Genomic DNA, 27,150 nt, shown 5'->3' on the forward strand with positions numbered 1-27,150 from the left:
CAATATGTATGTATATGAATATTTAGATATGAGTTAGCATTAAATAAAAATGGGCTGGGGATATATCTAAGTGATGAAGTGCTTATTTACCATGTAAGGGGCCCTGGGATCAATCCCATCATCTCTGCCACAAAGAGCTTTACAAAAATTATATTTTTCCCAGAGTAGTTGCCCTGAGTTTGATTCCCACTATCAAAACTAAACAAAACCAAACAAAACAGCCAGGCATGGTTGTGCATACCTGTAATCCCAGTGACTTGGAGTACTGAGGCAGAAGAACTGCAAGTTTAAAGCCAACCTTAGCTTAGCAAGACTCTGTCTCAAAATAAAAAGGGCTAGGTATGGTGGCTCCTGCCTCTAATCCCAGCAGCTCAGGAGGCTGAGGTAGCCAGCCTCAGCAACTTAGTGAGGCCCTACACAATTTAGCAAGACCCTGTCTCAAAATTAAAAATAAAAAGGGCTGGGGACATGGCTCAGATGTTAAGCACCCTGGGTTCAATCCCCAATACCAAAAAATAAAATTAAAAAAAGCAAAAACAAAAACAAAAAAAGGGCATAACTCAGTGGCAGAGGGCCTTTGGGTTCAATCTCTATTGCCGAGAGAAAAAATAAAAAGGACTGGAGATGTAGCTCAATATTGAAAAAGTACCCCTAGATTCAATCCCAGTACCAAAAAACAAAGCAAAAACCTATACAAGGGCTGGGGATGTGGCTCAAGTGGTAGCGCGCTCGCCTGGCATGCCTGTGGCCCGGGTTCGATCCTCAGCACCACATACAAACAAAGATGCTGTGTCCGCCAAAAAACTAAAAAATAAATATTTAAAAAAAAATTTTAAAAAAACCTATACAATGTACAACACTGATATCCAGTTATCTGATATGAAAAAGGCTAGAATTCACAAATCCAGGATGTTTAAAAGTTAAACTGGATGGGTACAGTAGCCAGCAGCTCAAGAGGCTGAGCAGGAGGATTGCTATTTTTTTTTTTTTTTTTGATGCTGGGAATTGAACCCAGGGCCTTGTGCATGCAAGGCAAACACTCTACCAACTGAGCTATATCCCCAGCCCAGGATCCCAAATTTCAAAGCCAGCCTCAGAAATGGCAAGGCACTTAGCAACTCAGTGAGACCCTGTCTCTAAATAAAATACAAAATAGGGCTGGGGAGGTGGTTCAGTGGTTGAGCATCCCCAAGTTCAATCCCCAGGACCCCTTACCCCGCAAAAAATTAAAATGGCTTAGCTTATAGCAATAAACTACTCTGGCTTAATTTACCTCTTCATACTTATTATAGTCTCTCCAGAGTTGTTCAATATTGATCATTGGATTAACACAACCTCGTTGATAAACTCTTCGGACAGCTGTTATTCTCTGATTTTCTGCATAAGATCCAACTGCTTCCCTGAGATTGAATAAGAAATGTCATCATTATTATTACAGTTAAACCAACTGTTTACATAAAAATGTAAATATAAAGTATAAAACTATACTTACACGCCTTTTAAAAAATTGATGTAATCTACCCAAATCTAAGAAATAAAACAAAATGTTAGTATCTTTCTTGATACTTTAAGTATATATATTTAAGGGTATAGAATTTAAATGTATATATTTAAAAATTTTAAATTTACCTGATAGGACATAATTTCCATTCCAATTTTATCCAGTGCAAAGTCATAAGCTTGAGCCATTTTTTCTCTGCAATGAATGTGAAAGACATGTTTTTTTTTTTTTAAATGTGTTATCAAAATATGTCTACATTTAAAACCTAACTTCTGGACGTATAAGAATAGCACTTGAATCTTTTCTATAAACAAAAATTAAGGACATCATTGTAAGTACATAAAGTAATTATTTTAAGCTTGTCATGTTTATTAATTTATGAACTATTTCCTTTGTCTACTGCTTGTGGCTATCAAAGAGAAGGCCCATGTTTTATTTATCTTTTTATCCTTTAAATTGCCTAATTTTTACATAGCAGATTAAAGTGTGAAAATAATGAGATTTCTCATTAAGGAGGTAATTTATATCTAAAGATTTATTAGCTTGAAAGTAAAATTTAAGGAGAAAGAACTCAGGAAAAGATAATCAAGATATAATTCTAGTCATAGAAATAATTTGTTATATACAAAAATAATATCCAAGAAGGTCCACTATTTAAATTAAGCAAAGATGGATAGGTAGGTGATGATAAGTCATAATGGGGAATTAAACTACCCAATCCTTAGCCTTGGATCAAGTGGCACATTGCATTGAGAGGTACCAGAGCAAGTGTGAAGATGTTTTTTAAACATTTGACAAGCCTCTCACAATGGTCTGGTGTTGTAAATACATGGTGCTTCAATATGGAAAGTCTTCTGTGATTAAATTCTCTAGAGTAAGACTAATACCAGTGGCTTTCTTTTGAAGCACTTTTCTTGATTTCTTAGAGAATCCTGAGTTTATTTTTTTGGTATTGGGGACTGAACCGAGGTCTCAATCAGAATCTCACATATTCTAGGCATGTGCTCTACACCTGAGCTACACCCCTACCAAAAATCTTGGTTTTAAATCCTTAAGTCTCTTCTAAATGGAAGAAAGACATGATGTTAGTTTCTGTGGAACTAAATGAAAATATCTTGCATTCTTAAGATCTTGATTTTACTTACTTGTAACTTGGTAGTTTACCCTTGGTTTCCCGGACATATGAAAGATAACACTTCCATAAATCAATGTGCAAAACCTTCATAAGGCATCTCTGAAATAGCTTTAAATACAAGAAACTATTATCAGAATTCAGTTAAATAAATTTCACATATACATGAATGAAATGGAACTTAAAAAAACAATTTCAGCTTCTTTCAGAAATTTCTTCTCCTTCCTTCCTTCCTTCCTTCCTTTCCTCTTTTTTTTTTTTTTCTTTTCCAGTCTCCATAGAGACTGTCAAAAATTGCCAATGCTGACTACATTGCAAGTCATCTCAGTGGGATACTGGGAAAAGTTTTCAATTAGTAATAAGTACACCTTGGATAAACCTCATCAGATATTAAAACTGCAAAAAGCTAAGTATTTATTTTCTTTTTTTAAAAAAGAGATAGTGAGAGAGAGAAAGAGAGAGAGAGAATTTTAATATTTATTTTTTAGTTATTGGCGGACACAACATCTTTGTATGTGGTGCTGAGAATCGAACCCGGGCCGCACGCATGCCAGGCGAGCGCGCTACCGCTTGAGCCACATCCCCAGCCCAAGAATTTATTTTCTTATAAATAAAAGGCAAATAAAATTTCCCTCTGGTTTTCATCTTGAACAGTTAAATCATTTTCATGTTTCTGATCAGTAGAATACAACTTTTCTTTTTTTTCTCCCCACCATCACTAAATTAAAAAAAAGATAATTATTCTTTTTCTTTTCCAATTTTTCTATGATGAATATTTTAAGCATATAAAAAGGTCAATAAAGTACAATTCCTATATAATCACTACCTAGATTCAGAAACTGTCAATATTTTACCATATTTGTCGTATATATACAATCATAAATTCCAGCATAAAATACAAGTGTATTTAAAAGAACTCACCTTTTCAACCTTGTCATAATTTTTAGCTTTAATCTGAAGAGAAACAAAGATAATCATAGGATTAGCGTTATTGTTTTTAGAGTATCAAAACACTATTTCTGGATTGTTGACTAATTTTTTGACCAGTTTTTAACCAACCTTGCAAATTCACCTCTACACTTATTGATTAATCTTGCTCTTTAATAATAACAATAGAAGTTAGACCCCAACATGGATAATTTATATAATGGATATAAATTGATTCTATATGGATTTTCAAAGTCATCTACACTTAAACTTGTGAATATAAAATTTTGTTAAAGTCACAACACAAATATAGAAATATATACAAATAGGGCTTTCTGTATCTACTGAAGACAAATTCTACTTAAAGCTTTACCTTCCTTGAATAGCTCCTACTAGAACAATTTGAACACAGCAACAAGATGATCTGCAAATCTTAACTACACTTATTTAGACACTCAGTCATCGAATTGCAGGCACTGTGCTAAGTACTGGGACTACCTCAGTGAATAAGACACATCTGCTAACATTTTTATGGGAAAAATGAAGCAAGAAAGAGGTCATTATAAGAAACTGTGCTAAGTGCTAAGATGGGGAAAGTACAGTGTGCTATTGGAGCATTTAAGAGGAGCAAAACAACTCAAAAGAGTTGGGGAATTGCAAAAGATTGCCTGGAGAAACATTAAGATCTTAAGGATGAGATGGCTGCTAAACAACAGGAGTTATTCCAGGCAGGAGGAAAAACTTGCAAAGGCAAAGATTAAATACTATTAAGTTTCCCTTTCTTATCTTTTGAGTACTTTCATTAATTGTTCAATTGTTATATTGGTAAATCTTTGTCTTACTCTGGTAAACAAATATTTTGGTTGGTTAGAGAAATTCTGACTTGTCTTTTTCTCTCAAGTAGTCTAGAAAAAATTTTTCCAGCTTTCTAGCTTAAGCTGCCTCAGATGAAACAGTCTTTTTTTGTTTGTTTGTTTTTAACTTGCTCTTTCTCCCTGGAACTTGCAAATCTTCATTTTATTCTTCAGTTTTCATAAATTTTACACCACATGCCTTTGTTCTTTGAGGCACTTAGCCCTGAAGTCAGACCTCTTAGGTTCACATTTAGATTTCACTTAACCTCCTTTTTCTTCATTGGAGTAAGGGAACTAGCAGTATCTATTTTTCAGGGATATTCTGAGGAGTCAATGAATTAATAAATGTGAAACCTTTAGAATACTGGTAGAGTCAGTACTCAGTAATTATTTACTATTATCACTAATTCTGCTTGGAACTCAGCAAACCCTTCAAACCTATAAATTTAGCTCAAGAATTTTCTTCTTTTTAAAATCATTCTTTTATCTGCCCCCTACCCCAGAACTTCTACTATACACCTTAGTTCTCCTGGTTCTATCCTAACAATCTGTTATCTCTAAACTTTCTTTGAATTTTTGCTAATGATTTTAAAATAAACTGTCCATCAGATTTTCCAGGCTCATTTAAGTCTCCATGGGACATTCTCCTTCATTTAACCTTTTGCTCTGTTAATACTGAACTTTGAATTTTATGTTTATACATTATTTTGCTCCAGCTGTCCCTCTCTTCCAAGAAACTCTATTTTCTTGAGGGCCTGTCTTGACATTTTTTAGTTAATATCTCTTTCTGTTGACTGAATCCTTAGATATGCATTTGTTTTTCGGTCTATCCACTGATGCTGTATTGGCCATCCTAGCATAGTAGAAGTTGACTCCTTCTCTACTGTGACAGCTGAGGAGCAGGTGTTGACAGCAAATAGGCCACTGACAGTCCCCGGCCAGGGACCCACAAAGAAACTCTGCTCAAGAGTAGGGAGGACTCAACCTGCCTCTTCTGTTCTGTTTTAGTTTCCTAGAGGACAAATGACATCAACATTACTCTGGTGTAGAAAAGCTGGGGAGCTGGAGTTGTAGCTCAGTGGTAGAGTGCTTATCTAGCATGTGTGAGGCACTGGGTTCAATTTTCAACCACATATAAATAAATAAAAGTCTATCGACAACGAATAAATAAAATAAATAAAAGCATTTGAGGGGTCCAAATGTTAATAGTATTAAGTAAGCTTCTTAGACCTTGCACTAGGCTCTTTGCTAGCACTCTTCTTTGAGACTCCCATAGAATTTGAGGCCTTCTTGTATCCACAATTTGGCCAAGTTCAGAGTGACAGTAAAAAGGATGAATTCAAGTTACCAGCTTTCTAAAAGCAGATGAGATTATGTATAGTTCTTAAAAGTGGTTTGGAAAACCAAAATGATCCACTGGGAAAATTGGCAAAGAATATAAGTAGGCAGTTCCAGAAGTAAAAATGAAAATGGTTAAAATCCATATGGCAGTAGGTACAATCTTCTAAGGGGAGAAAGACAAAATAATAGATATCATTTTATACTCATCAAGATGGTCAAAACTTAAAAGGATATTAATACTACCAAGCTATGAAAGATAAAGAGATCTCAAACATTGCTGGGTAAAAAATGAATTATCAAAGGCTTTATGAAAATAACAGCTATTCAAATAAATATATATCTTTTAATCCAGAAATTCTACTCTATCTATCTCATTGAAATAAATTAATATTTAAACATATTTGTGCAAGATTATTTACTGCTCACTTTGTAGCAGTAAAAACAATAAGATGGGTGTGGTAGTGCATGCCTATAATCCCTATAGCTAGAAAGGCTGAGGCAGGAGGACCACAAATTTGAGATCAGCCTCAGTACCTTAGGAAGACCCTATTTCAAAATTAAAAGGGCTGGGGATGTATCTCCGTGGTAGACACTCCTGGGTTCAATCTCCAGTACTGCGCGCGCGCACACGTAAATGTTCACCAATAGGGAAATCATTTAATAAATCATGATGCATCATCATATCATGGAATATTACGTACTCACATAAAATGAATTAGAGCTATACCAGGTAATTGGGAAGGATTTTTTATAAAATCTTACGGAAAGTAAATTTAAATGTGTATAACATAATCCATCCTTATAAAATACCAAAAATAAATCCTATATGTTTATGGATGATTTTATAAACAGAGAAAAATATGAAATTTACACAAGGTTGCAAGATCTTGGTTGGCAGTGATAAAGGTAGAAGAATTGAAGACAAGACACTGTTCTATAACTACATAACTTCATTTATGTATTTCATTAAAATTATGTTTATAAATAATTTCACATTATCCCCTATACAAATGGGTCCTGTGTCCTGGTTTCACCAATTATTTCTTCAATTGATATTTGTACAACAATGTCTAAAAAAAGACACTCTTAACTAATAGAGGCTCTTTGGCTTTTAGATGGCCATTGGTTGACACTCATTAATTCAATCAAAACTTTCATTCGAGAACTCCTCTACAGAGCCAACACTGGTGGCATTACCACAGCAGCTAAAAAAATCTCATGATTTAAAAAAACATTATTTATTGTTTTAAAATTTTAAAAAGTATGGGCTGGGGCTGGGGCTGTGGCTCAGCTGTAGAGCGCTCACCTCGAATGTGCGAGACCCTGGGTTCGATCCTCAGCACCACATAAAAATAAATAAGTGAAATAAAGGTATTGTGTCCAACTACAACTAAAAAATAAATATTTTTTTTAAAAAATAATAAATAAATAAAAAGTATGGGCTGGTTGTGGCTCAGTAGAGTGCTCGCCTAGCACGTGCGAGGCCCTGGGTTCGGTCCTCAGCACCACATGAAAATGTAAAGATATTGTTTGTGTCCATCTACAACTAAAAAATATATGACAAATTGTGGTATAAAGGTGTATTAAGAATTGTAATGCAAATAATAAGAGAGCTCATGTAAAATAAATAAATTTTGAAAAAATTTTTAAAGTATTATCAGTCCAGTTTTGGTATAAATTATACAGTGTGATGAAATGAAAAAATTTGATAATAATGATCAACTACTTAATCTCACTCAGCATGGGTTTTGCCACTTAGACAATGGGAATGGCATTAACATCTACTTCAAAGGGTTATTCCCAAAATTGAAAATCCAGACATTTCAGGTACTGAAAAAAAAACTTACCAATTAACAAAGCTATGAATGGGAAAAGTTTAGACCTTTTATTCTGTCTCCTCGGAACAGCTACATATTCCAAGTAGCTAGAAATAGCAATAGTTATTATAATTGGTTTCACATGACAGCAGAGCAAAGGTTGTGGTCCAGATCACATTCAAATTCCATTTTGGGGGCTGGGGATGTGGCTCAAGCGGTAGCGCGCTCTCCTGGCATGCGTGCGGCCCGGGTTCCATCCTCAGCACCACATACAAACAAAGATGTTGTGTCCGCCGAAAACTAAAAAATATTTTTAAAAAAATCTTAAAAAAAAATTCCATTTTGGTGAGACTTGGACAATACCATGTCTTCAGCCAGCCTATCACTAGTCCATTTCTTGTCTTTAAAAATAATTCTAATTAGTATTTACTAATATTTATATATAACTATCTTACTTCTAAGTTAAATATCCTTAAATATATTTAGCATAGTCATGTGCATTTGTACAGGGATCCACTTTGACAGACAGCTAAAGAAAAATTCTAAGATTTTTCCATCATTTAACAGAAAATGTATTCATTGTACGCACATAATTTTGCAAAGCTTACATTGCTTATATCTTATTTATTAAAAGTATGTTGTGGGGCAGTGGGTATAGTTCAGTGGTAGAGAGCATGCTTAGCATGCTTGAGGCTCTGGGTTTGATTCTTGGTACCACATGCACCAAAAATAAATAAAAGAAAGAAAAACAGTAATATTATATAATTTTTCATGGGAGGGACCCCTAATAAAATCATTTGGGTTGAGGATATAGTTCAAGTGGTAGAGTACTCACCTAACACGTGCAAGGACCTGTGTTTGATCTCCAGCACCACAAAAAGAAACAAACACCTTTATAGAAACTGGGGAGGTAGCACAGTGGCACAGTAGGTATTTACTAGCATGCATGAAGACCTGGCTTCCATCCCAGCACATGCATACACACAAAAAACCCACACCAAAAAACTTAAGTCTCTTAGTTGAGAACAACACTTCTTAACTTTTAATGTACAATCAATCATCTGGGTTGACTGTTAAAAAAATGTAGATTTCTGGTTTTTTTTTTTAGTTGTTGATGGACCTTTATTTTATTCATTTATATGTGGTGCCGAGAATTGAGCCAGTGCCTCACACATGTGGGGCAAGCGCTCTATCACTGAGCCATAACCCCAGCCCTAGATTTGTTTTTTTTTTTTTTTAAAGAGAGAGAGAGAGAGTTTTTTTAATATTTATTTTTTAGTTTTTCGGTGGACACAACATCTTTGTTTGTATGTGGTGCTGAGGATCGAACCCGGGCCGCACGCATGCCAGGCGAGCGCGCTACCGCTTGGGCCACATCCCCAGCCCAAGATTTCTGTTTTTTTAACAGAAATTATTCAAAGAAAGACAAAGATATCAAGGAGCTCACACCTTAGAAGCAACGATCTAGAAAATTACCAGATATTTACTTAGTATTCACTAACAACATAAGGATATTTAAAAGTGATTAGAAATATACCAAAACATAAACATAACATACATGTTAGGGTGATAAAATGATTTTGTTCAAAATTTCTATAATATGAATATATAAATAATTACAAGAAAAAATTTAGGATAATTTTTTAGAGGCATCAATCTTTAATAACTTACAGGCAAATGCTAAAAAATAGTTAACAATACAGAGAACACACATGGCTTATAAAAAGGGTTGTGGATCTACAAACGTGAGGGAGAGATCTTGGTATTTTTCACACAGACACAAAAAATAAAGACTATTATGACTGGGTAGGATAATTTTTAATAATTATTCTTCTAAGTATATCTTATTTTTTTGTTTGGAGTTTGTTTTGGTAATGAGTATTGCCTTAGCCTTTTTTATTTTTTGAGACAGGGTCTCGCTAAATTGCTTAGGGCCTTGCTAAGTTTTTGAGGTGAGGCTGGCCTCTAACTTGCAATTCTTCTTGCCTCAGCCTCATGAGTTGCTAGTATTACAGATGTATGACACCATAGGCTGTTTGTTTATCATAAAAATTTGCTATTACTTTTTCTTTTCTTTTTGTGGTGCTGGGAATTGAACTCAGGGTCTTGTGCCTGCTAGGCAAGTGCTCTAACACTGAGCAACAACTCTTTTACCTTACAAATTAGTCATTTGAATTTTGCTAAGACATGAAAAGTTGCTATGGAAGAAAAACAAATTTTTTAAGTTGCCTAATAATTACTTTTATTTTATAGAATGGGAAGATAACTGGCATATCAAAATTAAACTTAAATTTTGATTAGATTTAAACAAGTGGTTATTTGGGAGAGTAAAACAAGTGTAAATTATAAACACAGATCTCTTCCTAATACTATTGAAAACTTCAAATTTCCAGTCCTTTGTTAATTTTCACAACTATTTAAGAATTAGTTGGTCATCAGTTGTTTTGAAAAATAAAATTTGATGGGGCTGGGGATGTGGCTCAAGCGGTAGCGCGCTCGCCTGGCATGCATGCGGCCCGGGTTCGATCCTCAGCACCACATACCAACAAAGATATTGTGTCCGCCGAGAACTAAAAAATAAATATTAAAAATTCTCTCTCTCTCTTTTAAAAAAAATAAAATAAAATTTGAGGAATTATTGCAACTTGCAATTTGAGGAATTAGCGCAATGTGAGGAATTAATGTGATTATGATGTTCACTTATAATTTTACAAAGTTTAAACTTTACAGAAAAAAAATCTTACTATACCTTTATTAAGTATAGTAATATCTGTTTTTAACAATTCAGATTACCCATGCCCTTTACCTGGAATATTTTTGTATTGGAAATCTAAAGAAGCCATAGTATTGAGCTTTCAAAAATAAAATTAATTTTTCCCAGCTAATGTTAGGAACATTTCATGCTTCATTGACCATTTTATGCAATGTGAGCAGTGTAAATGCCTATAAAATTAACATCTTTCTCATCAGAGAAATAAAACCATCTGTCAACAGGATTTGGACAGATTTCTTCAAATTTAATGTTTTTCCTTATTCCTTGAGGGGTAAGAAAATCCCAAAACATAATTTTTTAAAGTGTGTTGTTTTTTTTTTTCAATTGTCTATTATAAGGATCATTAATAAGTGTGATTAACTTGAAATGGTTCAAAAATGTGTTTGACAATTAATCCAAATCATTTAACTCTTGAAAGGATATCAAGCAAAACAAGAAAAAGTCTCTGTGTATTTTGTTTAGGTTTTTACACAATAACCATTTGGGACAAGTCAAAGTTTGTATTTTTCCACAGTACTGAGCACACAGTAGAGGTAGGGCTAGGATCCACCTGAGTTCATATGGCAGTTGTTTTAATAAATATGAATGAATCAGTGAATTGCAGCCCTACATTCCTAATTGTTTCCTACTTTAGTATACCACATATATTCTTTATGGGACTTAATCAATTTAAATTTAGTTGAGGTGCAGAAGTTATAGATTCTGCTGATTGTCCAAAAAGCTTAAACTTAATCTTGAAAGCAAATGAAATCCTTGGCTACTCTTCAACCTTTTATGCCCTGAAAACTATGCTTTGAAAGATTATAGAATATAAACATGAATTTGGAAAACAATGAAGAATGACATTATAAGGTCTACAAGCAGGACTTTAATCACTGGAGTAGTCATAGAACAACTCCTAATTTTAAGGAAAAGTTATCAGCAAAGGAGTTTCTTCAAATAAATTCATTTAAAATATATTTATTTTTAAATTGTAGGTAGACACAATCTTTATTTCATTTTTTATGTGATGCTGAGGATCAAACTCAGTGCCTCCACATGCGCTAGGCGAGCACTCTGCCACTGAGCCACAACTCCAGCCCCAAATAAATTCCATTTTTATTCAACAAATAAATATGTGCCTGCTATGTAGCAAGCTCTTCTCTAGCACTGGAGAAGCAGTGGCAGATGAGTTATATTTCATGAAGGATCAGGTCAACAACTAATATAGATAATTTATAGCTTTGTCACATCTATTTCCTAATTTTCCCTACAAAAAACTTTAGTTTCTATAATATATGATTTTCCTAAATATAGACATAAAGGGGGATGGGGGTATAGCTCAGTGATAGTCTGCTTGCCAAGAGTGCACAAGACCCTGGATTCAATTCCCAGCACTGCAATGTGTGTGTGTGTGTGTGCTTTTCACCTTTTATGCCCTGAAAACTATCCTTTGAAAGATTATAGCACACACACACTCTCTCTACACACACACACACACACACACACACAAATATAAATATATACTTACATGTACGTGAACTTAGACTTAGTAGTTGGCCCAAATCTATTGATATCTCATAGATTCTAAGCACTTCAAGCACATAAATGTGCCATAGAATTATTTGCCAACTATGAGTGAAAATTATTATAGGCCACTGAATTATACTGTTTGATGGTTGAAATTAAAATGAACTAAACAATAATCTGCTTATCTTTAGGTCTAGACTAAATTTGCTTTTGATTCTTTGTACTAATCATATGGTATTTCTTGAGCCAACTAAAAATTATTGGTTGTGGTTGGGAAGTGGAGCACAGTGGTAGAGTGCATGCTTTCTGTACATAGGCTATATGGGTTTGATCTCCAGCATTACATACAAAAAGTATTTATCATTTGTTCTTAGGACTTGTAAGTGGATACAGGAATATGAACCTGAATCCCATTTAAAACCTAGTTGAAATCATAAACTAATTCTGGAACCAACACAGAACTGAATTTACTTTTAAATTGTCTCATATATGCTCCCTATAAAATTCAGAGGAAAAGGAGGACTATGTAAATTAGATAACAAAAAAAATTTCACTGAATAGATGTAATCCAGGTCATTGTTAGAACGTGTGTGTCAATGAAATAACATGAATTTCTTAAACTTTCTGTGGAACACTGAAGACATCCATGTGAGAAACAATATGTACTAGAAAAACAGGTTGGTCAGCTGTGGTGAAGCTCCCTTATAGAGGACACAGAAAGCCAAGCAGAGTTAAATCTGGAACACAAAAAACCTTGATGTCACTGAGGCTTTTATGGTAGGTGATAACAATGACAAAAGTAGGGAAAGATGGTTCATCACAGTGTTTTGGGGCTGAGGGGTATACAGGTTGGAGAGAACATAGGTAGCTTTTGGTGCTGAGGGATGAGGCAAGCAAGTATTAGCTTCAAGAACAGTGAAGATGCTGTTGCTGTCATCTGTGAGGAAATACTGGTCTGGGCATTGGGAAAGGACAGCAGGTAAGAAAAACCAATAATGTAAAAGAAGAAAAAAAATAAATAAGTAGATTTTTTCCCCTATGGGAACAAAAATGAAACATGTTATGAGAGTTGCTGTAAAGTTTCCCTTTCTTTAGGTACAACTATAAATAAGGTAGGTAGAAATTGATTGAAGTCAGGAAGTAAGGGATTGTTTTCAAATAAGCATGTGTTAAAAGAAATGTTTATATATACCCAGGGCATCTAATACATAAGGAATTAAGAATATACAGACAACCAAAGACTCATTTTTTTGAAATTATACATTCCCAGGCAGGACAAAGGAAGCAAACTCCAAAGAGAACTGGAGGTAAGAGGAGAAACATCACACCTATAATAAAGAGACCTGGTGTATAATGGAATATGCCACAGGCCAAAAGGAATGAAGGTACAGAAAAGAAAAGTGGAGCTGGCAATAAGAAAGTCAATGCTCGTTTATTACAAATTTTAAAAATTGAAGCAATCCATTTTCTTACAAGTTGAAGTTAATAAGATCACACAACCAAGTTCTTAATCATCTTACCAAATTACTCAAGCATACAATTTGCCTGAGGATATTCACTGAAAGAGAACTTGTAATACAGAAAATTAAGAAACAAATGACTAATAGCATAATGATTAAGGAAGTTATGCTTTGTCTAAACAATGGAATGGGTGTCCACAGACACACACATACATACACACACCACCACTTTAAAAGCAATGATATATAATACCAAATAGAAATAGATTTACAATGCATTGTTTAAAAAGAATTTTAAGAATATCTACTAGCCAGGAGCAGTGGTGCACACCTAAGTCCCAGCACGAGGGAGGCTGAAGCAGAGGATCACTTGAATTCAGGAGTTCAAGGCCAGCCTGGGCAACATAGCAAGACTCTTAAAAATAAATAAGTAAAATTAAATTTTTAAAGTGTATATAAAGTGAGTATATTCACACTTTTTATATGGCTATCTAGAGTGCAAGAGACAAAAATGTAGGAGGAATGCACATAAAAGAAACTATAGGCCAAGGGCAGGGGTTGTAGCTCAGAGGATGAACACTTGCCTCATATGCGTGAGGCACTGGGTTCAATCCTCAACACCACATAAAAAATAAATAAAACAAAGATATTGTGTCCATCTACAACTAACAAAACAAGCCCCCAAAAAACTATAGATCAAAACTGATTCCAGGGGAGGGTTTATCAAATTTCTGTGACATTTGATTTCCATAATAATTTCACCCAAGTGAGGAGAAAAAAAATTTAAGAGAAAGAAAAGTTATAATAAATTCCTCTTTGTAGTATCACTACAGTTTGGACAGTAAATCACTCTTCATAATATCACTAATATTTTCCTCTGAATGTAAACATTCCCATTTCAAATCTGTTTTTAAGTGCTCTCAGATTCTTATCCAGACCTACAAAGCTTAATTTCAACCTGGACTGCTGAAAGGCAAAACTGTGACCCAAATTTTTGTCTAAATTTATAGGGCTCTGTCAATGACCTCACTTAACATGTATAGCTTCAGCCTGCTTTTACTCAAGTCTAAATTCTCTGTAAATAGTTTGTCAACATCACTCCAAACATTACCTTTCAAAGGATAATTAATCTGAAATTTTTAGAGTTAAGAAAAATTCAGCAGAGTATTTACTTTTTGAGAAAAGTGAGTATAGTCATGTGCAACATCATAATCAACAGTGGATCACATATACAATGGGGTCCTATAACATTCTAACAGCCAGTGAAGTTGTAACCTCTTAGTTCATATAAATAAACTTCCTGATGTTTGCACTACAATGAAACTGGCTGCTGTCACATTTTTAATAGTTAACCAAATGTTGGTAGATTTCCTAATTTTGATAGTGAGTCCTATCAGAATATTGTTTTGATAAGCAATGAATGGCTATAATTTCATGACTCAATGGTTTTGTTACTCTGCCAATCATCATGTCATCTGGAGACCATGTTATCCCTCAAAATTAATGTCTGGCACAGATATTTCAAATGAGAATGGGTACAATGGTTTGAGATTCTCCAGTTATCAGGGAGGTCAGAGGATCAGGTATAAGACAATGATCTTAAAAACTACATCATCATCATGCTGGATGCAGTGGCATATGCCTGTAATCCCAGTGACTGGAGGCTGAGGCAGGTAGATCACCAAATTTAAGGCCAGTCTCAGCAATTTAGCAAGACTCTAAGCAATTTTGAGACCGCCCCGTCTCAAAAAATAAATGGGCGTGATGTACCTCAGTAGTAGGACATCTCCAGGTTCAATCCCCAATACCAAATAAATAAATCTATTCTGTACTGATACCTCAGTTTGTAGTTTTTCTGAATTATCATAATAAGAAAAATCCTTCCAAAGTTAAAATATTATTCAAAAATACAATTTAACCAGGATTGTGACATGAACTACCTTAGAAAAATCTCAATCCACTCTCATTTGCCGAGTTCATTTCCCAAAAAGTCTGGAGACAGCAACCATTTGCTTAAAGCTCTTTAGAATTCTTTCAACTGCTACTCACTTATCAGGGAGTATGCAATTTGAAAATTGCTATTTTAAAAAATTGTACTTGATTTATCATTGGACAAAAGCTTTATTAACTTTCTAGTTGCAGATAATTCCTCACAACTTTTATAGAAATTCCTAGAAGAATATCATTTAGCAAAGTTTTCTAGTTGCAGATAATTCCTCACAACTTTTATAGAAATTCCTAGAAGAATATCATTTAGCAAAGTTTCAGTAACATTCAATGAATGTGCATATTTCTCTATGCAATTTTGTTACAATTTAATTCTTACTTTTTAAAAATTTTTCTTTTTTGGCACCAGGGATTGACGCTTAACACTTAGCTATATCCCCAGCCCTTTTTAAAAATATTTTATTATATAAGAACATATATTTATTTATTTACTTAGAGACAGGGTCTTACTGAATTGTTACGTGCCTTTCTAAGTTGCTGAGGTTGGCTTTGAATTTGGGATCCTCATGTCTCAGCCTCCCGAGCTGCTGGGATTACAGGCAAGAGCCAAGATGTCTGGCTATACTTATACTTTTATAGTGAGGAATAATGCATAACATTTATACTAGCTACTATGGTGAGTTATAATTCACTTGGCTTTTTTTAAAAAAAAAAACAACAGGATTAAACTTCTACAATGAAGTAGATACAAATTCAGCTGATTGCATTTCTATTTTTTAAGCAACTTGCCCACTCTTCCAGTATTTATGGCTTAACATACTATTATGGAAATAAATAATGTTCTCATTCTACACAGGTATAAGACATTTCTTGAAGGAAAATATTTCATGTTTTTTAAAACCAAAACTGCTACTCCTAATTTGAGGTCAGGATTAAGCACTGCCAGCTTTACACAAGATAACAATCACTATTTCTATTATAACCTAATTCCAAACTTTTCAATCCTGTATTTATAGCTTATTTTTACTTTATTATTGCACTGATCTCATATCAAGTACCTTTTAAAAAATGCCTACCAGATAATCTCCCAATCATCTTTTGCACCAAAATTACACATTTATTCAACCCAGTTCCCTGTAGTTTTAAACAAACTATGTTAGCCTTTCTTTCTAAAAATTTGCAGCAGCTTTTAAATCATTATCTGTCTCAATTTGAAAGATCATACCAGGGCTGGGGATGTGGCTCAAGCGGTAGCGCGCTCGCCTGGCATGCGTGCGGCCTGGGTTCGATCCTCAGCACCACATACCAACAAAGATGTTGTGTCTGCCGAGAACTGAAAAATAAATATTGAAAATTCTCTCTCTCTCTCCCCCCTCTCTCACTCTCTCTAAAACAAACAAAAAAAAAAAAAAGAAAGAAAGATCATACCAGCAACCTTTGATAGTGAAATACAAATTCTAATAGTAAGCCTTAAAAAAAATACCTGTGTAAAAATACAGAAATAAAATTGTTACTTTCTTATAAAGCAAAACTCTTGAAAAATCAATGAATATGGAAGAAAAGACTGGTTAAACAACATATATCTAGAATATTGTGCCATCACTAAAAGTGAGTTTGGTAGGCCAAGCCTGTAATCCCAACTACTTGGGAGGCTGATGCAGAAGGCAGATTTCAAGTTTAAGGCCAGTCTGGGCAACTCTGAAAGACTCTGTCACAAGACTCTTGTGTATGTGGTACAGAGATTGAACCCAGGGTTCAATAAAATAAGACTGATTAAAACCCTCTGAACTATATCTCCAGCCCTTTTTTATTTGAGTCAGAGTCTCACTAAATTCCAGGCTGGCCTCAAACTTGGAATCCTCCTGTCTCACCCCCCCAAGCTGCTGGGATTACTGGCCTGCACCACCATACCCAGTTCAAAATAAAATTTAAAATGTAGCTTAGTGGTAGAAGGCTCATCTAGAATCCACAAAGCCCTGGTTCAATCCCCAGTAATGAACAGACTTCCACGTCCCCCCAGAAAGTGAGTTTATAAAACATAGTAACAAATAATAAAAAAAAAATTAGAGAGAGGGAGGATGAGAGAGAAATATACTACCATGTGAAAAAAAAAAGATACAAAAAAGCTTTAAGGCTGTACAGACATATCTAGAAAAGTTAATAGCAATTATAGTTTAAAGATAAAAAGTAAAATATGGACTTTTTCTCCTTTATGACTGTAATTTTCTAATGTTTCTAGAAAAATACCATGTTTTTCTTTTTAACAATCATGATCAGTTCTTTTTCTCCCATCTCTCTTCTCTTTCATGTTCCATTCAATAGTATACCATTATGCTTGCCTTTTAAATTTAGCTATTTAATTCCAAAAACTTTGTCAAGTACTTAGCTCAAGTAACAATTATTAATGGAAGTCTACCATAACTGTATTTTTTTTCAGTAGCCCATCTAGGTATTATTCTACTTATTTGAATATTAGAAAACAAGCAAGCTAAAATCATTTGGAAAATTCCACAAAGGCATTGACATTTGTGTTTTATTTCATAGTACCCAGAACAGTGGACAACATATAGTAGATACTCAATAAACAGTTACAGGTTTATAAAGAGTGCTAAGTATTATGATTTCAGTCAGTTCGGACTACAATGATTTATGAAATAAAAGACTGATTAAAACTCTAATGTGGATTTAAAAATTAGTAATTTCACATGATTAATATCTTTCCATGAGTATAGGTAAGTCAATTCCATTTTTCCACTAATTCTCTTGAATGGAAAATGGTTCTATTTCTAAAGCAATTTTGCTTCAAATAGCCAAGGAACAATTGAGAAATTAAGGATTTTGAAAGTGGAGATGTGAAGAGGTAAAAAACAGCTAACAAATAATCCTTCTAAAAGCCAAAGAAAAAATTGTTAAAAATATTATATTCTAGGGCTGGGGTTGTGGCTCAGCAGTAGAGTGTAGAGTGCTCGCCTAGCACATTCGAGGCTCTGGGTTTGAGCCTCAGCACCACATAAAAATAAATAAATAAAGGCATTGTGTCCCACTACAACTAAAAAATAAATATTAAAATAATATTATATTCTAGAAGAATCACAAAGATTGAGAAATATGTTTTTTCTTCTACAAGGCTTGTTTTTGTTTTTTTAACTTTATTTATTTTTACGTGGTGCTGAGGATAGAAACCAGGGCCTTGCATGTGCAAGGCAAGCGCTCCACCGCTGAGCCATAACCCCAACCCCTACAAGTCTTGTTTTAAAACTGAAATTTTGAATTTTATCACTAGAATAGTTGTAAAACAATCTATTAAGTACCTAAAAAAAGATTTCCCACTTACTCATAAATTCCTGACTACATTTCTCCAAACAACCAAATTTAGAGGCACAAAAGCATGCCCTATGTTCCCTCAAAATTTCTTACATGATTTAAAATTTTTTATTTTCATTTCACAGCTTATTTCCTCTAAATATGTGATAACATTTTCCAAACTGATACCGTTAAAAGAAAAGAATTAAGTTAAAATTACATATGGAATGCTGCCATCAAGGTTTTTAATAGACGAGAAACAAAGATCAGAATTGTAAAGAAAATTAAAGGGGAAAAACTGACTAGTGACCTTAGGTCAAGATGGCAATACCTGGGGGGCTCAGTGGCGAGTACTTGCCTTGCATGTGAGGTACTGGGTTTGATTCTCAGCACCACATACAAATTAATAAAATTTTATTCACTAATTAAAGGTCCATCACCAACTAAAAAGATGGCAATACTTTAGCCAATAAATTGTGGTGGCAATGGGGTTATTTCCTATAATCTAACAAATACAATGGTCATTATTTCTAGTTGATTCTAACATATGGTTCTAATTTTGACCAGCTTTAATATAACCAATTACAGTGGACTGAAGAGATTATGAAAAGCTGTAATATGTAGAAAAATAGTAAAATAACAGTTTCGTAATGCTCAATTACTCAAAGCAGTGGATCTCCTGGCAGCCCTTTCTCAATCACCACCTATATATGAGGAAGGACAGAGAAAAGGCCGCAAACCATCATTCTGTTCCCCTCCCCACATCCCACCATCCTCCCACAATATGCATACAAGCAAGGTGTAAAAATAACCTAAGGGCAGACTTTCAAATTGTTATAGTTAAAATTCATCGCTGGAGCTGGTATGGTGGCACACGCCTGTAATCCCAGTGGCTCAGAAGGCCAAGACAGAAGAATTACAAGTTCAAAGCCAGCCTCAGCAAAATCGAGGCACTAAGGCACTCAGTGAGACCCTGTAAATAAAATACAAAATAGGGCTGGGCCTGTGGCTCAGTAGTCCAGTGCCCCTGAGTTCAATCCCTGGCACCAAAAAAAAAAAAAAAAAAAAAAAAAAAAAAAAATCATTGCCGGATAGGAGGGTTTGTACTTCAGAAAACCTCCCCAAAAGAAAAACTCATTTTGAAATATTTTATATTAAGTAGTTAGATAAATATAAAACTAAGTTGAAAGGGATCTCCATGATTCTTGAAAGATGTATTCACAATTTTTATGTCTATTAATTTCTATAAAATAAGCTATTGAATTGCTCAAGAAATTACTGGGATTTGTTTACCTTCACAAGTATTTTAAAGGCAAATCAATTTCAGGAGGGGAAAAATACAACTAGCAAGAGAAACATGCTATAAAATCTACTTAAAACTATTTCACATACAATACCATTCCACTACATGTCTAACGTTGAGCTGCAAATCTATAAACCTAGGCATAAAACATGCAGTTGAAAGAAAACTTAAAGCATGGCATATTTAAGAATATCCAAATAACAAACGAAAATACTGGTTTTTCATCTAAGAAAGTATCATTCCCTTGACTCACACATGGAGAAAAAAGAAGTATAACAAAAGTTAACACATACACATAAAAAATTATGTGATTATTTGTTGACTATTTAAATGTTACGCCAAAATTATCTGTTCTTTTGTTGTTGTTGTTTGTAGTGCTGGGAATCAAACCCAGAGCCTTGTGCAAGTGAGGCAAGCACACTACCAACTGAGCTATATCCCCAACCCCAAGAAATCTCAAACATATGAAAATATTCTCAATCTCCAAAGAGAAATAAAAATGAAAATCACACTAACATGAGCATTTTTTTACTCATGAGTACTGGCAAAATTTAAGTGTAAAAATACATTGTGGGTAGAAGTCACAGTAGGTAAACTGTTTCAAGGATTATGGATGGAATTTAAAATTGTGACGTATACAAGATCATTTGGATGTGTAAATATTGTTTAAAATCTCAAAAGCTCCTTAATCCAGCAATTGCAAATCTAGGAATTTAATTTATAGAAATATTTACACAAACAGAGGTGGCATGTATATAATTACTCGCTGTAATAATGTAATAAAATAAGTTGGTGAAGAACTTAAGTGTCCATCAATAGTAGAGATGTTAAACAAAATAAGGAATATTGTTTGCTTGTTAAAAGAAAAACATGCATGTGTGTAAATTAAACATTTCTAGGTTCAAAACTGAACATTATCACTGGGGAAGAGACCTAGTGTCTCAAGGGCAGAAGTACGTGACTTTTCACTGTAGGTCCCTTTCATATCTTCTAATTTTTGAACCTCATTAAAATTATTTTAAAACTTCTCTTTAGGTGATACATAACCTTTTTAGCTATTTTTACATATTAAACATTCCTGTATTTTCACCATCAGTTCTCAAAACAAATATTACAAAAAATGTGCAAGAGAAATAGGATATATATTATGTATGCAGAAATTACATCTATAAACTTAAGTTATCTAATAATATTTTTAAAAAATATTTTTAGTTGTAGATGGACACATCACCTTTATTTATTTATGTGTGCTGAAGATCAAACCCAGTGAGTGCCTCACACATGCTAGGCAAGCGCTCTAACCCTGAGCCACAACCTTTTTGAGGCAAAGGTTTACATCACAGCCTCTAAACACCTAGTAGAATTTAAGCACTTAAAAAAAAACTCAACTAGGTGGGGATGTAGCTTAGTGGTTGAGTGCTTGTTAAGGCCTTAGGTTCAATGCTCATTACCACAAAAACAAAACCAAAAAAACCGTATTAAGTCAGAACAGGTAGCACACACCTGCCTGTAGTTCCAACTACTGAGGAGGCAAAGGCAGTGGGATTTCTTGAGCCCTGGAGTTCTGAGCCAAACTGGGCAACATACTGACACCTTTATTTTGTGATAAAAATTTAAAAAATTAAAGAGACCCTATCAACCTTAAAACAAAGCATAAAAAACAATTAAAAACTATTAACCTTAATACAAAAAAGAACAGAGGCACTATCATAAAAATCTCTGTAGCCAGGTAATTTTCAAACGTAAAAATAAGATACTAATTAATGGAGATACTGGTGTAACCTAAGATTATTAAAGACATTAATTTCCAACCAAGTAAGAGTGTATATAGTATTAAACATATACAAAGTCACCAAATGAATATGCCTGGGTAAAAATTTGACTTTAAGTAAAACAGAAATTACTTGTTTGGTGCCATAAACTATAATTACTGGCACCAAAACAAAATTTATGTCTACTTACAAATTAAGAAACATAAATATTCTGGGTTGTATTCCCAAACCACGAAGAGTAACACAATAGAAACAGAGTTTCTTATTCTTAAATATATACATACTGTATATATGCACACGTTTCAGTTACATGCAATTGGAAATGTACCAAAAAATGAGCTTTGCCAATGTTATTTTATTAACCTTGCCTAAACATGTCTTTTTTCACTACCACAACTTAAATATCTTGTTCTCCAGTTAGAACATTAAAAACTGACATACTCTTATTTCCACTGTATTCTGGATTCCTGTATTGCTGTTAAGATAGTGACCTAACCACCATTCCTTTGAAGGACATTCTTTTGAATGCACCCACTTCTATGAATCTTTTTAATCTTTAGTTTTCTGTAACTTCATTTTCAAATGTGAACTATTTTTTTTAAACGCTTCTGGGAATCAATGAGCATCCTGAATTTCTTTATTTAAATCTTCAATAATCTGGGAAAATTCCTGGAATCTCTCTCTTCAAGAAATTGTTTCTGACCAACATTATCTCAACTCTTAGAACTTCAATTAGGCATAATTTCATTTTCTCTTTTCTATCTCTTAAGCATTTTTTTGTATTTGCAATTTCATTGTCTCCTTAACCTTCAAATAGGATTCCTTCAGTTCTCCAATTCTCTCTTCACCTGTGTCTAATCCGTTATTAACCTAATTCAACCTTAATTCTAGTCTCCGAAGTATGTGGAGGTTTCTGCTACATGCAGTTTCCTTATGTGCTTAGTTTCTAACTGAATTGCTCCTTTTCCTCTGAAGATTATTTGTGGAGCTTCTTTGAAGCCTACAAGGTAGGTGGCATCACTCCAGTGAAGTCTCAGTAAGTCATTACCAAGCACCCAGTGCATTATTCAGACAGATTCATCTTAAATTCAGGGCTGGAGTTTTGCTGAACACCTGTTATGTTCATTTCCACAAATCCATGCAACAACTGTTACAACATCTCAGGATTTCCCCTTTCCAGTCTTCTCAGATGAACACAACTTTGCTTAGTCCCTCATGAGTTGTAAAACAGCATAGATTTTCTTCTGGTTTCTTGTCACCAGTCTACAGCCTTTTTGGGCACACAACATTAAGGCAAGTGCAAGTTCCATTGGGCACATCACTCTGAGCAGGCAGGCCTTAGACTTTGGCTGCCTGAGCTCCTAGAAGCCTTCAAAATTACAACTCATGTTCTTCCAGTTTGGCAATGTAAAACAATTCTAGAATTTTGCTTATCTGTGTCCCTTCTTTTTCCTCTCAAATTTTGGCCTGGCAATTCCGTACTGTGTTGTTAATTCTTCAAATATAAGATGTTCTTGAAAAGCAACTAACTCTAAAATCCAATGTTCATTGAAACGTTAAATTCCAAAGGTAAAATATAAAATTGGAATCCAATTAATCAAATACATTTCCTAAATTATGGGATTTCCAAATAAGTGTAATTAGTTAAGTACTTTGAGAGATTTTATAAACCCAGCCATCTGAATTAACTTTTAATATTTGTTGTGCCTATATGTAAGTTCTGGGTAAAACAAAAAAACAAAACAACAACAACAAAACCCACAAGATAAAAACAGTAAAACTGATTTCTACAGGATAAAAATTATTAAGCAAATGAAAAAGATTTAACACAGATTGACTGTATTTTTTTAAAAAGTGAAAGCTAGATTCATGTATTTTATATGTTTTTTTGAAAAGAAATCTAAATGATAACTTTAAAACAGGAATTTATATATTTTTGAATATATAAATGTCTCAATTTTCCACTCAAATCAGATTTTGGCACTACGTAAATAAAACAAAATTAAACTTGTCAAGGAAAAATGAAAAGTTAAAATGTTTTTACTTCACTACTTTGAGAAAACAACCCATGAAATTTTACAAACCAACATGTGATAAGTCAAAGTTTTATCATTTTATGTTCACATTCAACTATATCAGAAATTTTACTCAATATATATGTATAAAATTTTATATATTGGGCTAGGAAAATATTCTCCATTAAGAGGTATAATTTAAAGTAAGAAAGCCAGATGTGGTGGCACATTGCTATAATCCCAACTCAGAAGCATAAGGCAGTAGGATCACAAATTCAAGGCCGGCCTCAGCAACTTATGAGACACTGCCCCCCCCCCCCCAAAAAAATAGAAAGGACAGGGGATAAAAAGCATCCCTGGGTTCCTGCCCCAGTATCTGCCCCCTTCTCCCACCAAGTAAGAAAACTTAAAATGCTAATTAATTTAATTGGGTAATCATTTTAAAAAATAAATCTTTCTCTTGTCATACATTAAGCTAATTCTAAATGTCAAAGAATCTTATTAAAAAAACACTTAAATATTGGGGTATTAGGCCATTCAGATGGGCCTCTAGCTTCAGACTCCCAAGTAGCTACCCTAATTCTATCCTGCCCAATAAACATTCTTTTTAGTGTTCTTTATATAAGACAGATTTTTAAAAAATTAATCCAATGTTAACAGTGATGATACTGGCCACTTACAATTTTAAATTTATGAAAAAACTACTCTGTTGTACACTGATATCATAAAAGCTATACTACTTACAGAAATTAGAATTCAAGGTAGAAAATGTTATTCCCCATCATGGATTTTTCATTCAACAAATATTTATAATGCTACTATATGCAAGCATTGTTCTAGCATATAGTGCAAGAGACAAATTAGAAGCATAATCAGTAAATTGTTCAGTATGTTAGAAGGTGGTATTATTACTAGATGAAAAGGAGAGGATGGTAAAAGAAGAGGAGTTCTGCGGTGTTGAGAATGGGGGTGGCAATTTTAAATATGGTAGACACAGATCTCACTGAGAGAGCAACATTTCTGTAAAGATTTAAAGAAAGCAAAGGAGCTAGTGAAACTGCTTTCTATAGAAATATGGTAAGGTAGATAAAAAAAAAGTGTAAGATGAGTATGTTTCTGGATTAAGTTTAAGGAACACCAGGGGAGTGTGACTGGGGAAGCAACTTTACTGTATAGAGTGATTATCTGTTCAGCAAATATTATGCACAAAAATGTATACCTGATGATATCTTAGTATCCATTATTTATCAATCAGCCTACGTGAACTGTTACAGAAACAAATGATTCTTAAAACATAAAAATGTCAACTTTTCATATAGTTACTAGGGATACAGATATAAATTCATGAAAAAAAAATCACCAATTAAAAAACAATCCTATTTCTTCCTGGAATAGAACCCTGGTTATTTTAATGTTTTTGGAGTCTAGAAAAGTAGACAAACCTGAATAAAAAACCAGGTTACAAACTCAGTGATCAAAGTTCCACTATAATCCTCAACCACTTTTAATGCTATGAAGACATTTCACTTAATACCATCTTTCAAAAATATCACATCAATTTCTTATTAATATTTCCTCTTACAAATTCTTCTGAATACTTTCCTCTTCATAACACATTGCCTAGATAAGCAATCTACCCTAACAAATTTTTTGGTTTCATAAATCAAGTTAAAAACTTTGAAAACATAATCAACTGATTTAATTTTTGACAGATGTTTGGAAACCACTGTTTACAATATTTATGTATTTCACAGGTGTTCAGGTATTTTGAAGGTTTTTAATTATTTCAAAGGTATTCAGAAGATATCAAGACACTAGTTTCAGGATTCTACATTATTTCAAGTTTTGATAGTAGGATCAAAAAATATTAACTTGTATCTTTTAATCTGGGTTATTCTTTGTTCCTTTGGTACAACTGATCATTTAAAATACATCTGTGTGTTAACCTAAGTTTTAACCAAAAGAGGGGGCAAAGTTTCATGTTTTTTCATTACAAAATGCATAACAAATGAACAATTTTTTCTTTTCCTAATCAGAATAACTTGGGAACTGTACAACATTGCATGAGCTAAACACTTGATGATGTAGTATCTTAGAACTAGTAAAAACATGTTACCCATGGTGAAAATATTTCTATGCAAATTGTTTCGTGCAATTGCTCCAAGTTTTGCTTACTATGGAAAAAAACTATTCTCTGTTAGAAAAGGATTTCTCTCTAAAAATGAAACTTCTGGTTATTTTAATGTCACATTTTCTTCAAACTGTATGAAGACTATTAAGAAGGTTTTACAGCTTAATTCTTTAAGATTAAAATATAAAATTAAAAAATTGATGAAACCAACATAATTTCTAACCAATATGCAACTGAGAATTAAATAGGAAGTCTGCACTCGTTAACAAAATATGGGTCCAGAATTATATATGCAACTCTCAATTTTGTCTAGAGCAAAATTATATTCACTTTATTGCTTTAGCCATTATAAAATTTCATGTATTCTTGAATTTTCTCCAGTTTTATTCCCAGTCTAGCTGCAATTATAGATTAACTATTAGATTATTATACTCACATATTCCTAATAAGAAAAACATTATAAAATAGACACAATCATCTGTTTATAACACTAGAAAGACTAGAAGCAATATTCCACATAAAAACCATCAGGCTAAATTTCTTCAACTCAATTAAAGCATGGTTTTCCTTTCTCTGTAGGGTCTCTATATTTGAAGTTCTCTACTTCCAACCTTTGTTCAGAAGTTTTAATTCTTTAAGAGGATTTCCTTGATCTACTCTTCCCCAAATTTTCTCTATGTAATTGTCTCCTATATCAAACAATAAATTTCTTTACTGAGGTGTCCACAACACCTAACACATGGTATGTGTTTACTAAGTAGATACTGGAAGTTTAACAAATTTTAGAAGCAGTTTAGGAAGTAAGACAATTCTTTTTTTTTTTTTGTTTTGATATGTAAAGTGAAACCAAGACTTTGAAACGAGTCACATATAATGGTGCTTGCCTACAATCCCAGAGACTTGGGAGACTGAGGCAAGAGGATCACAATTTTGAGGCCAACCTGGACAACTTAGCCAGACTCTGCTTCAAAATAAAAAGGAGCAGGGATGTAGCTCAGTGGTTAAGCTACTCCTGAGTTCAAGTCCCAGTTACCCACCCACCTCCAAATCTGAAACGAGACTTTTTTGAAAATCTATAAAGCCAAGTCAATTGTAGTACTGAAAGAGTTTAAAACTTGGGGAACTTTTTCATAATATAACCAAGGCAAATACACCAACAGGCACTTGTAAATTTCGTTCTACTAAAAACTTACCATGTTAGGGTACTTTTTAAGAACTATGCTTTCACATGTAAAAGTACTCACCCAGAGGGTTTAAAAAATCTGCCTGTATAAATTTGTATAGACTCCTAAAAGTCACAAACTATATCTTATACACTCTTTTTTAATAGATATTCTTTATATCTATAAAGTATCTTAGGATAAC

At 33.7% G+C, this 27,150-nt stretch overlaps 1 protein-coding gene across 4 annotated transcripts in view; it reads right to left on the minus strand.

The window, feature by feature from the left end:
• CSTF3 (cleavage stimulation factor subunit 3) overlaps positions 1-27,150 on the minus strand; it is a 78,547-nt gene that overhangs the window by 18,369 nt on the left and 33,028 nt on the right. For all 4 annotated transcript variants that reach the window (XR_014020446.1, XM_081279980.1, XM_081279979.1 and 1 more), the window contains 5 exons: positions 3,555-3,587; positions 2,647-2,744; positions 1,630-1,696; positions 1,493-1,527; positions 1,274-1,400 (listed from right to left, as the gene is read on the minus strand). Coding sequence is in view for 3 of the 4 variants with exons in the window: in XM_081279980.1 (XP_081136106.1) it covers positions 1,274-1,400; positions 1,493-1,527; positions 1,630-1,696; positions 2,647-2,744; positions 3,555-3,587 (360 nt within the window). In the remaining variant the exon portion in view is untranslated. The remainder of the gene's footprint in view (positions 1-1,273; positions 1,401-1,492; positions 1,528-1,629; positions 1,697-2,646; positions 2,745-3,554; positions 3,588-27,150) is intronic.

This window comes from Spermophilus citellus (genome assembly GCF_964194105.1).
Source record: "Spermophilus citellus genome assembly, chromosome: 2".
Classification (NCBI taxonomy): Eukaryota; Metazoa; Chordata; class Mammalia; order Rodentia; family Sciuridae; genus Spermophilus; species Spermophilus citellus.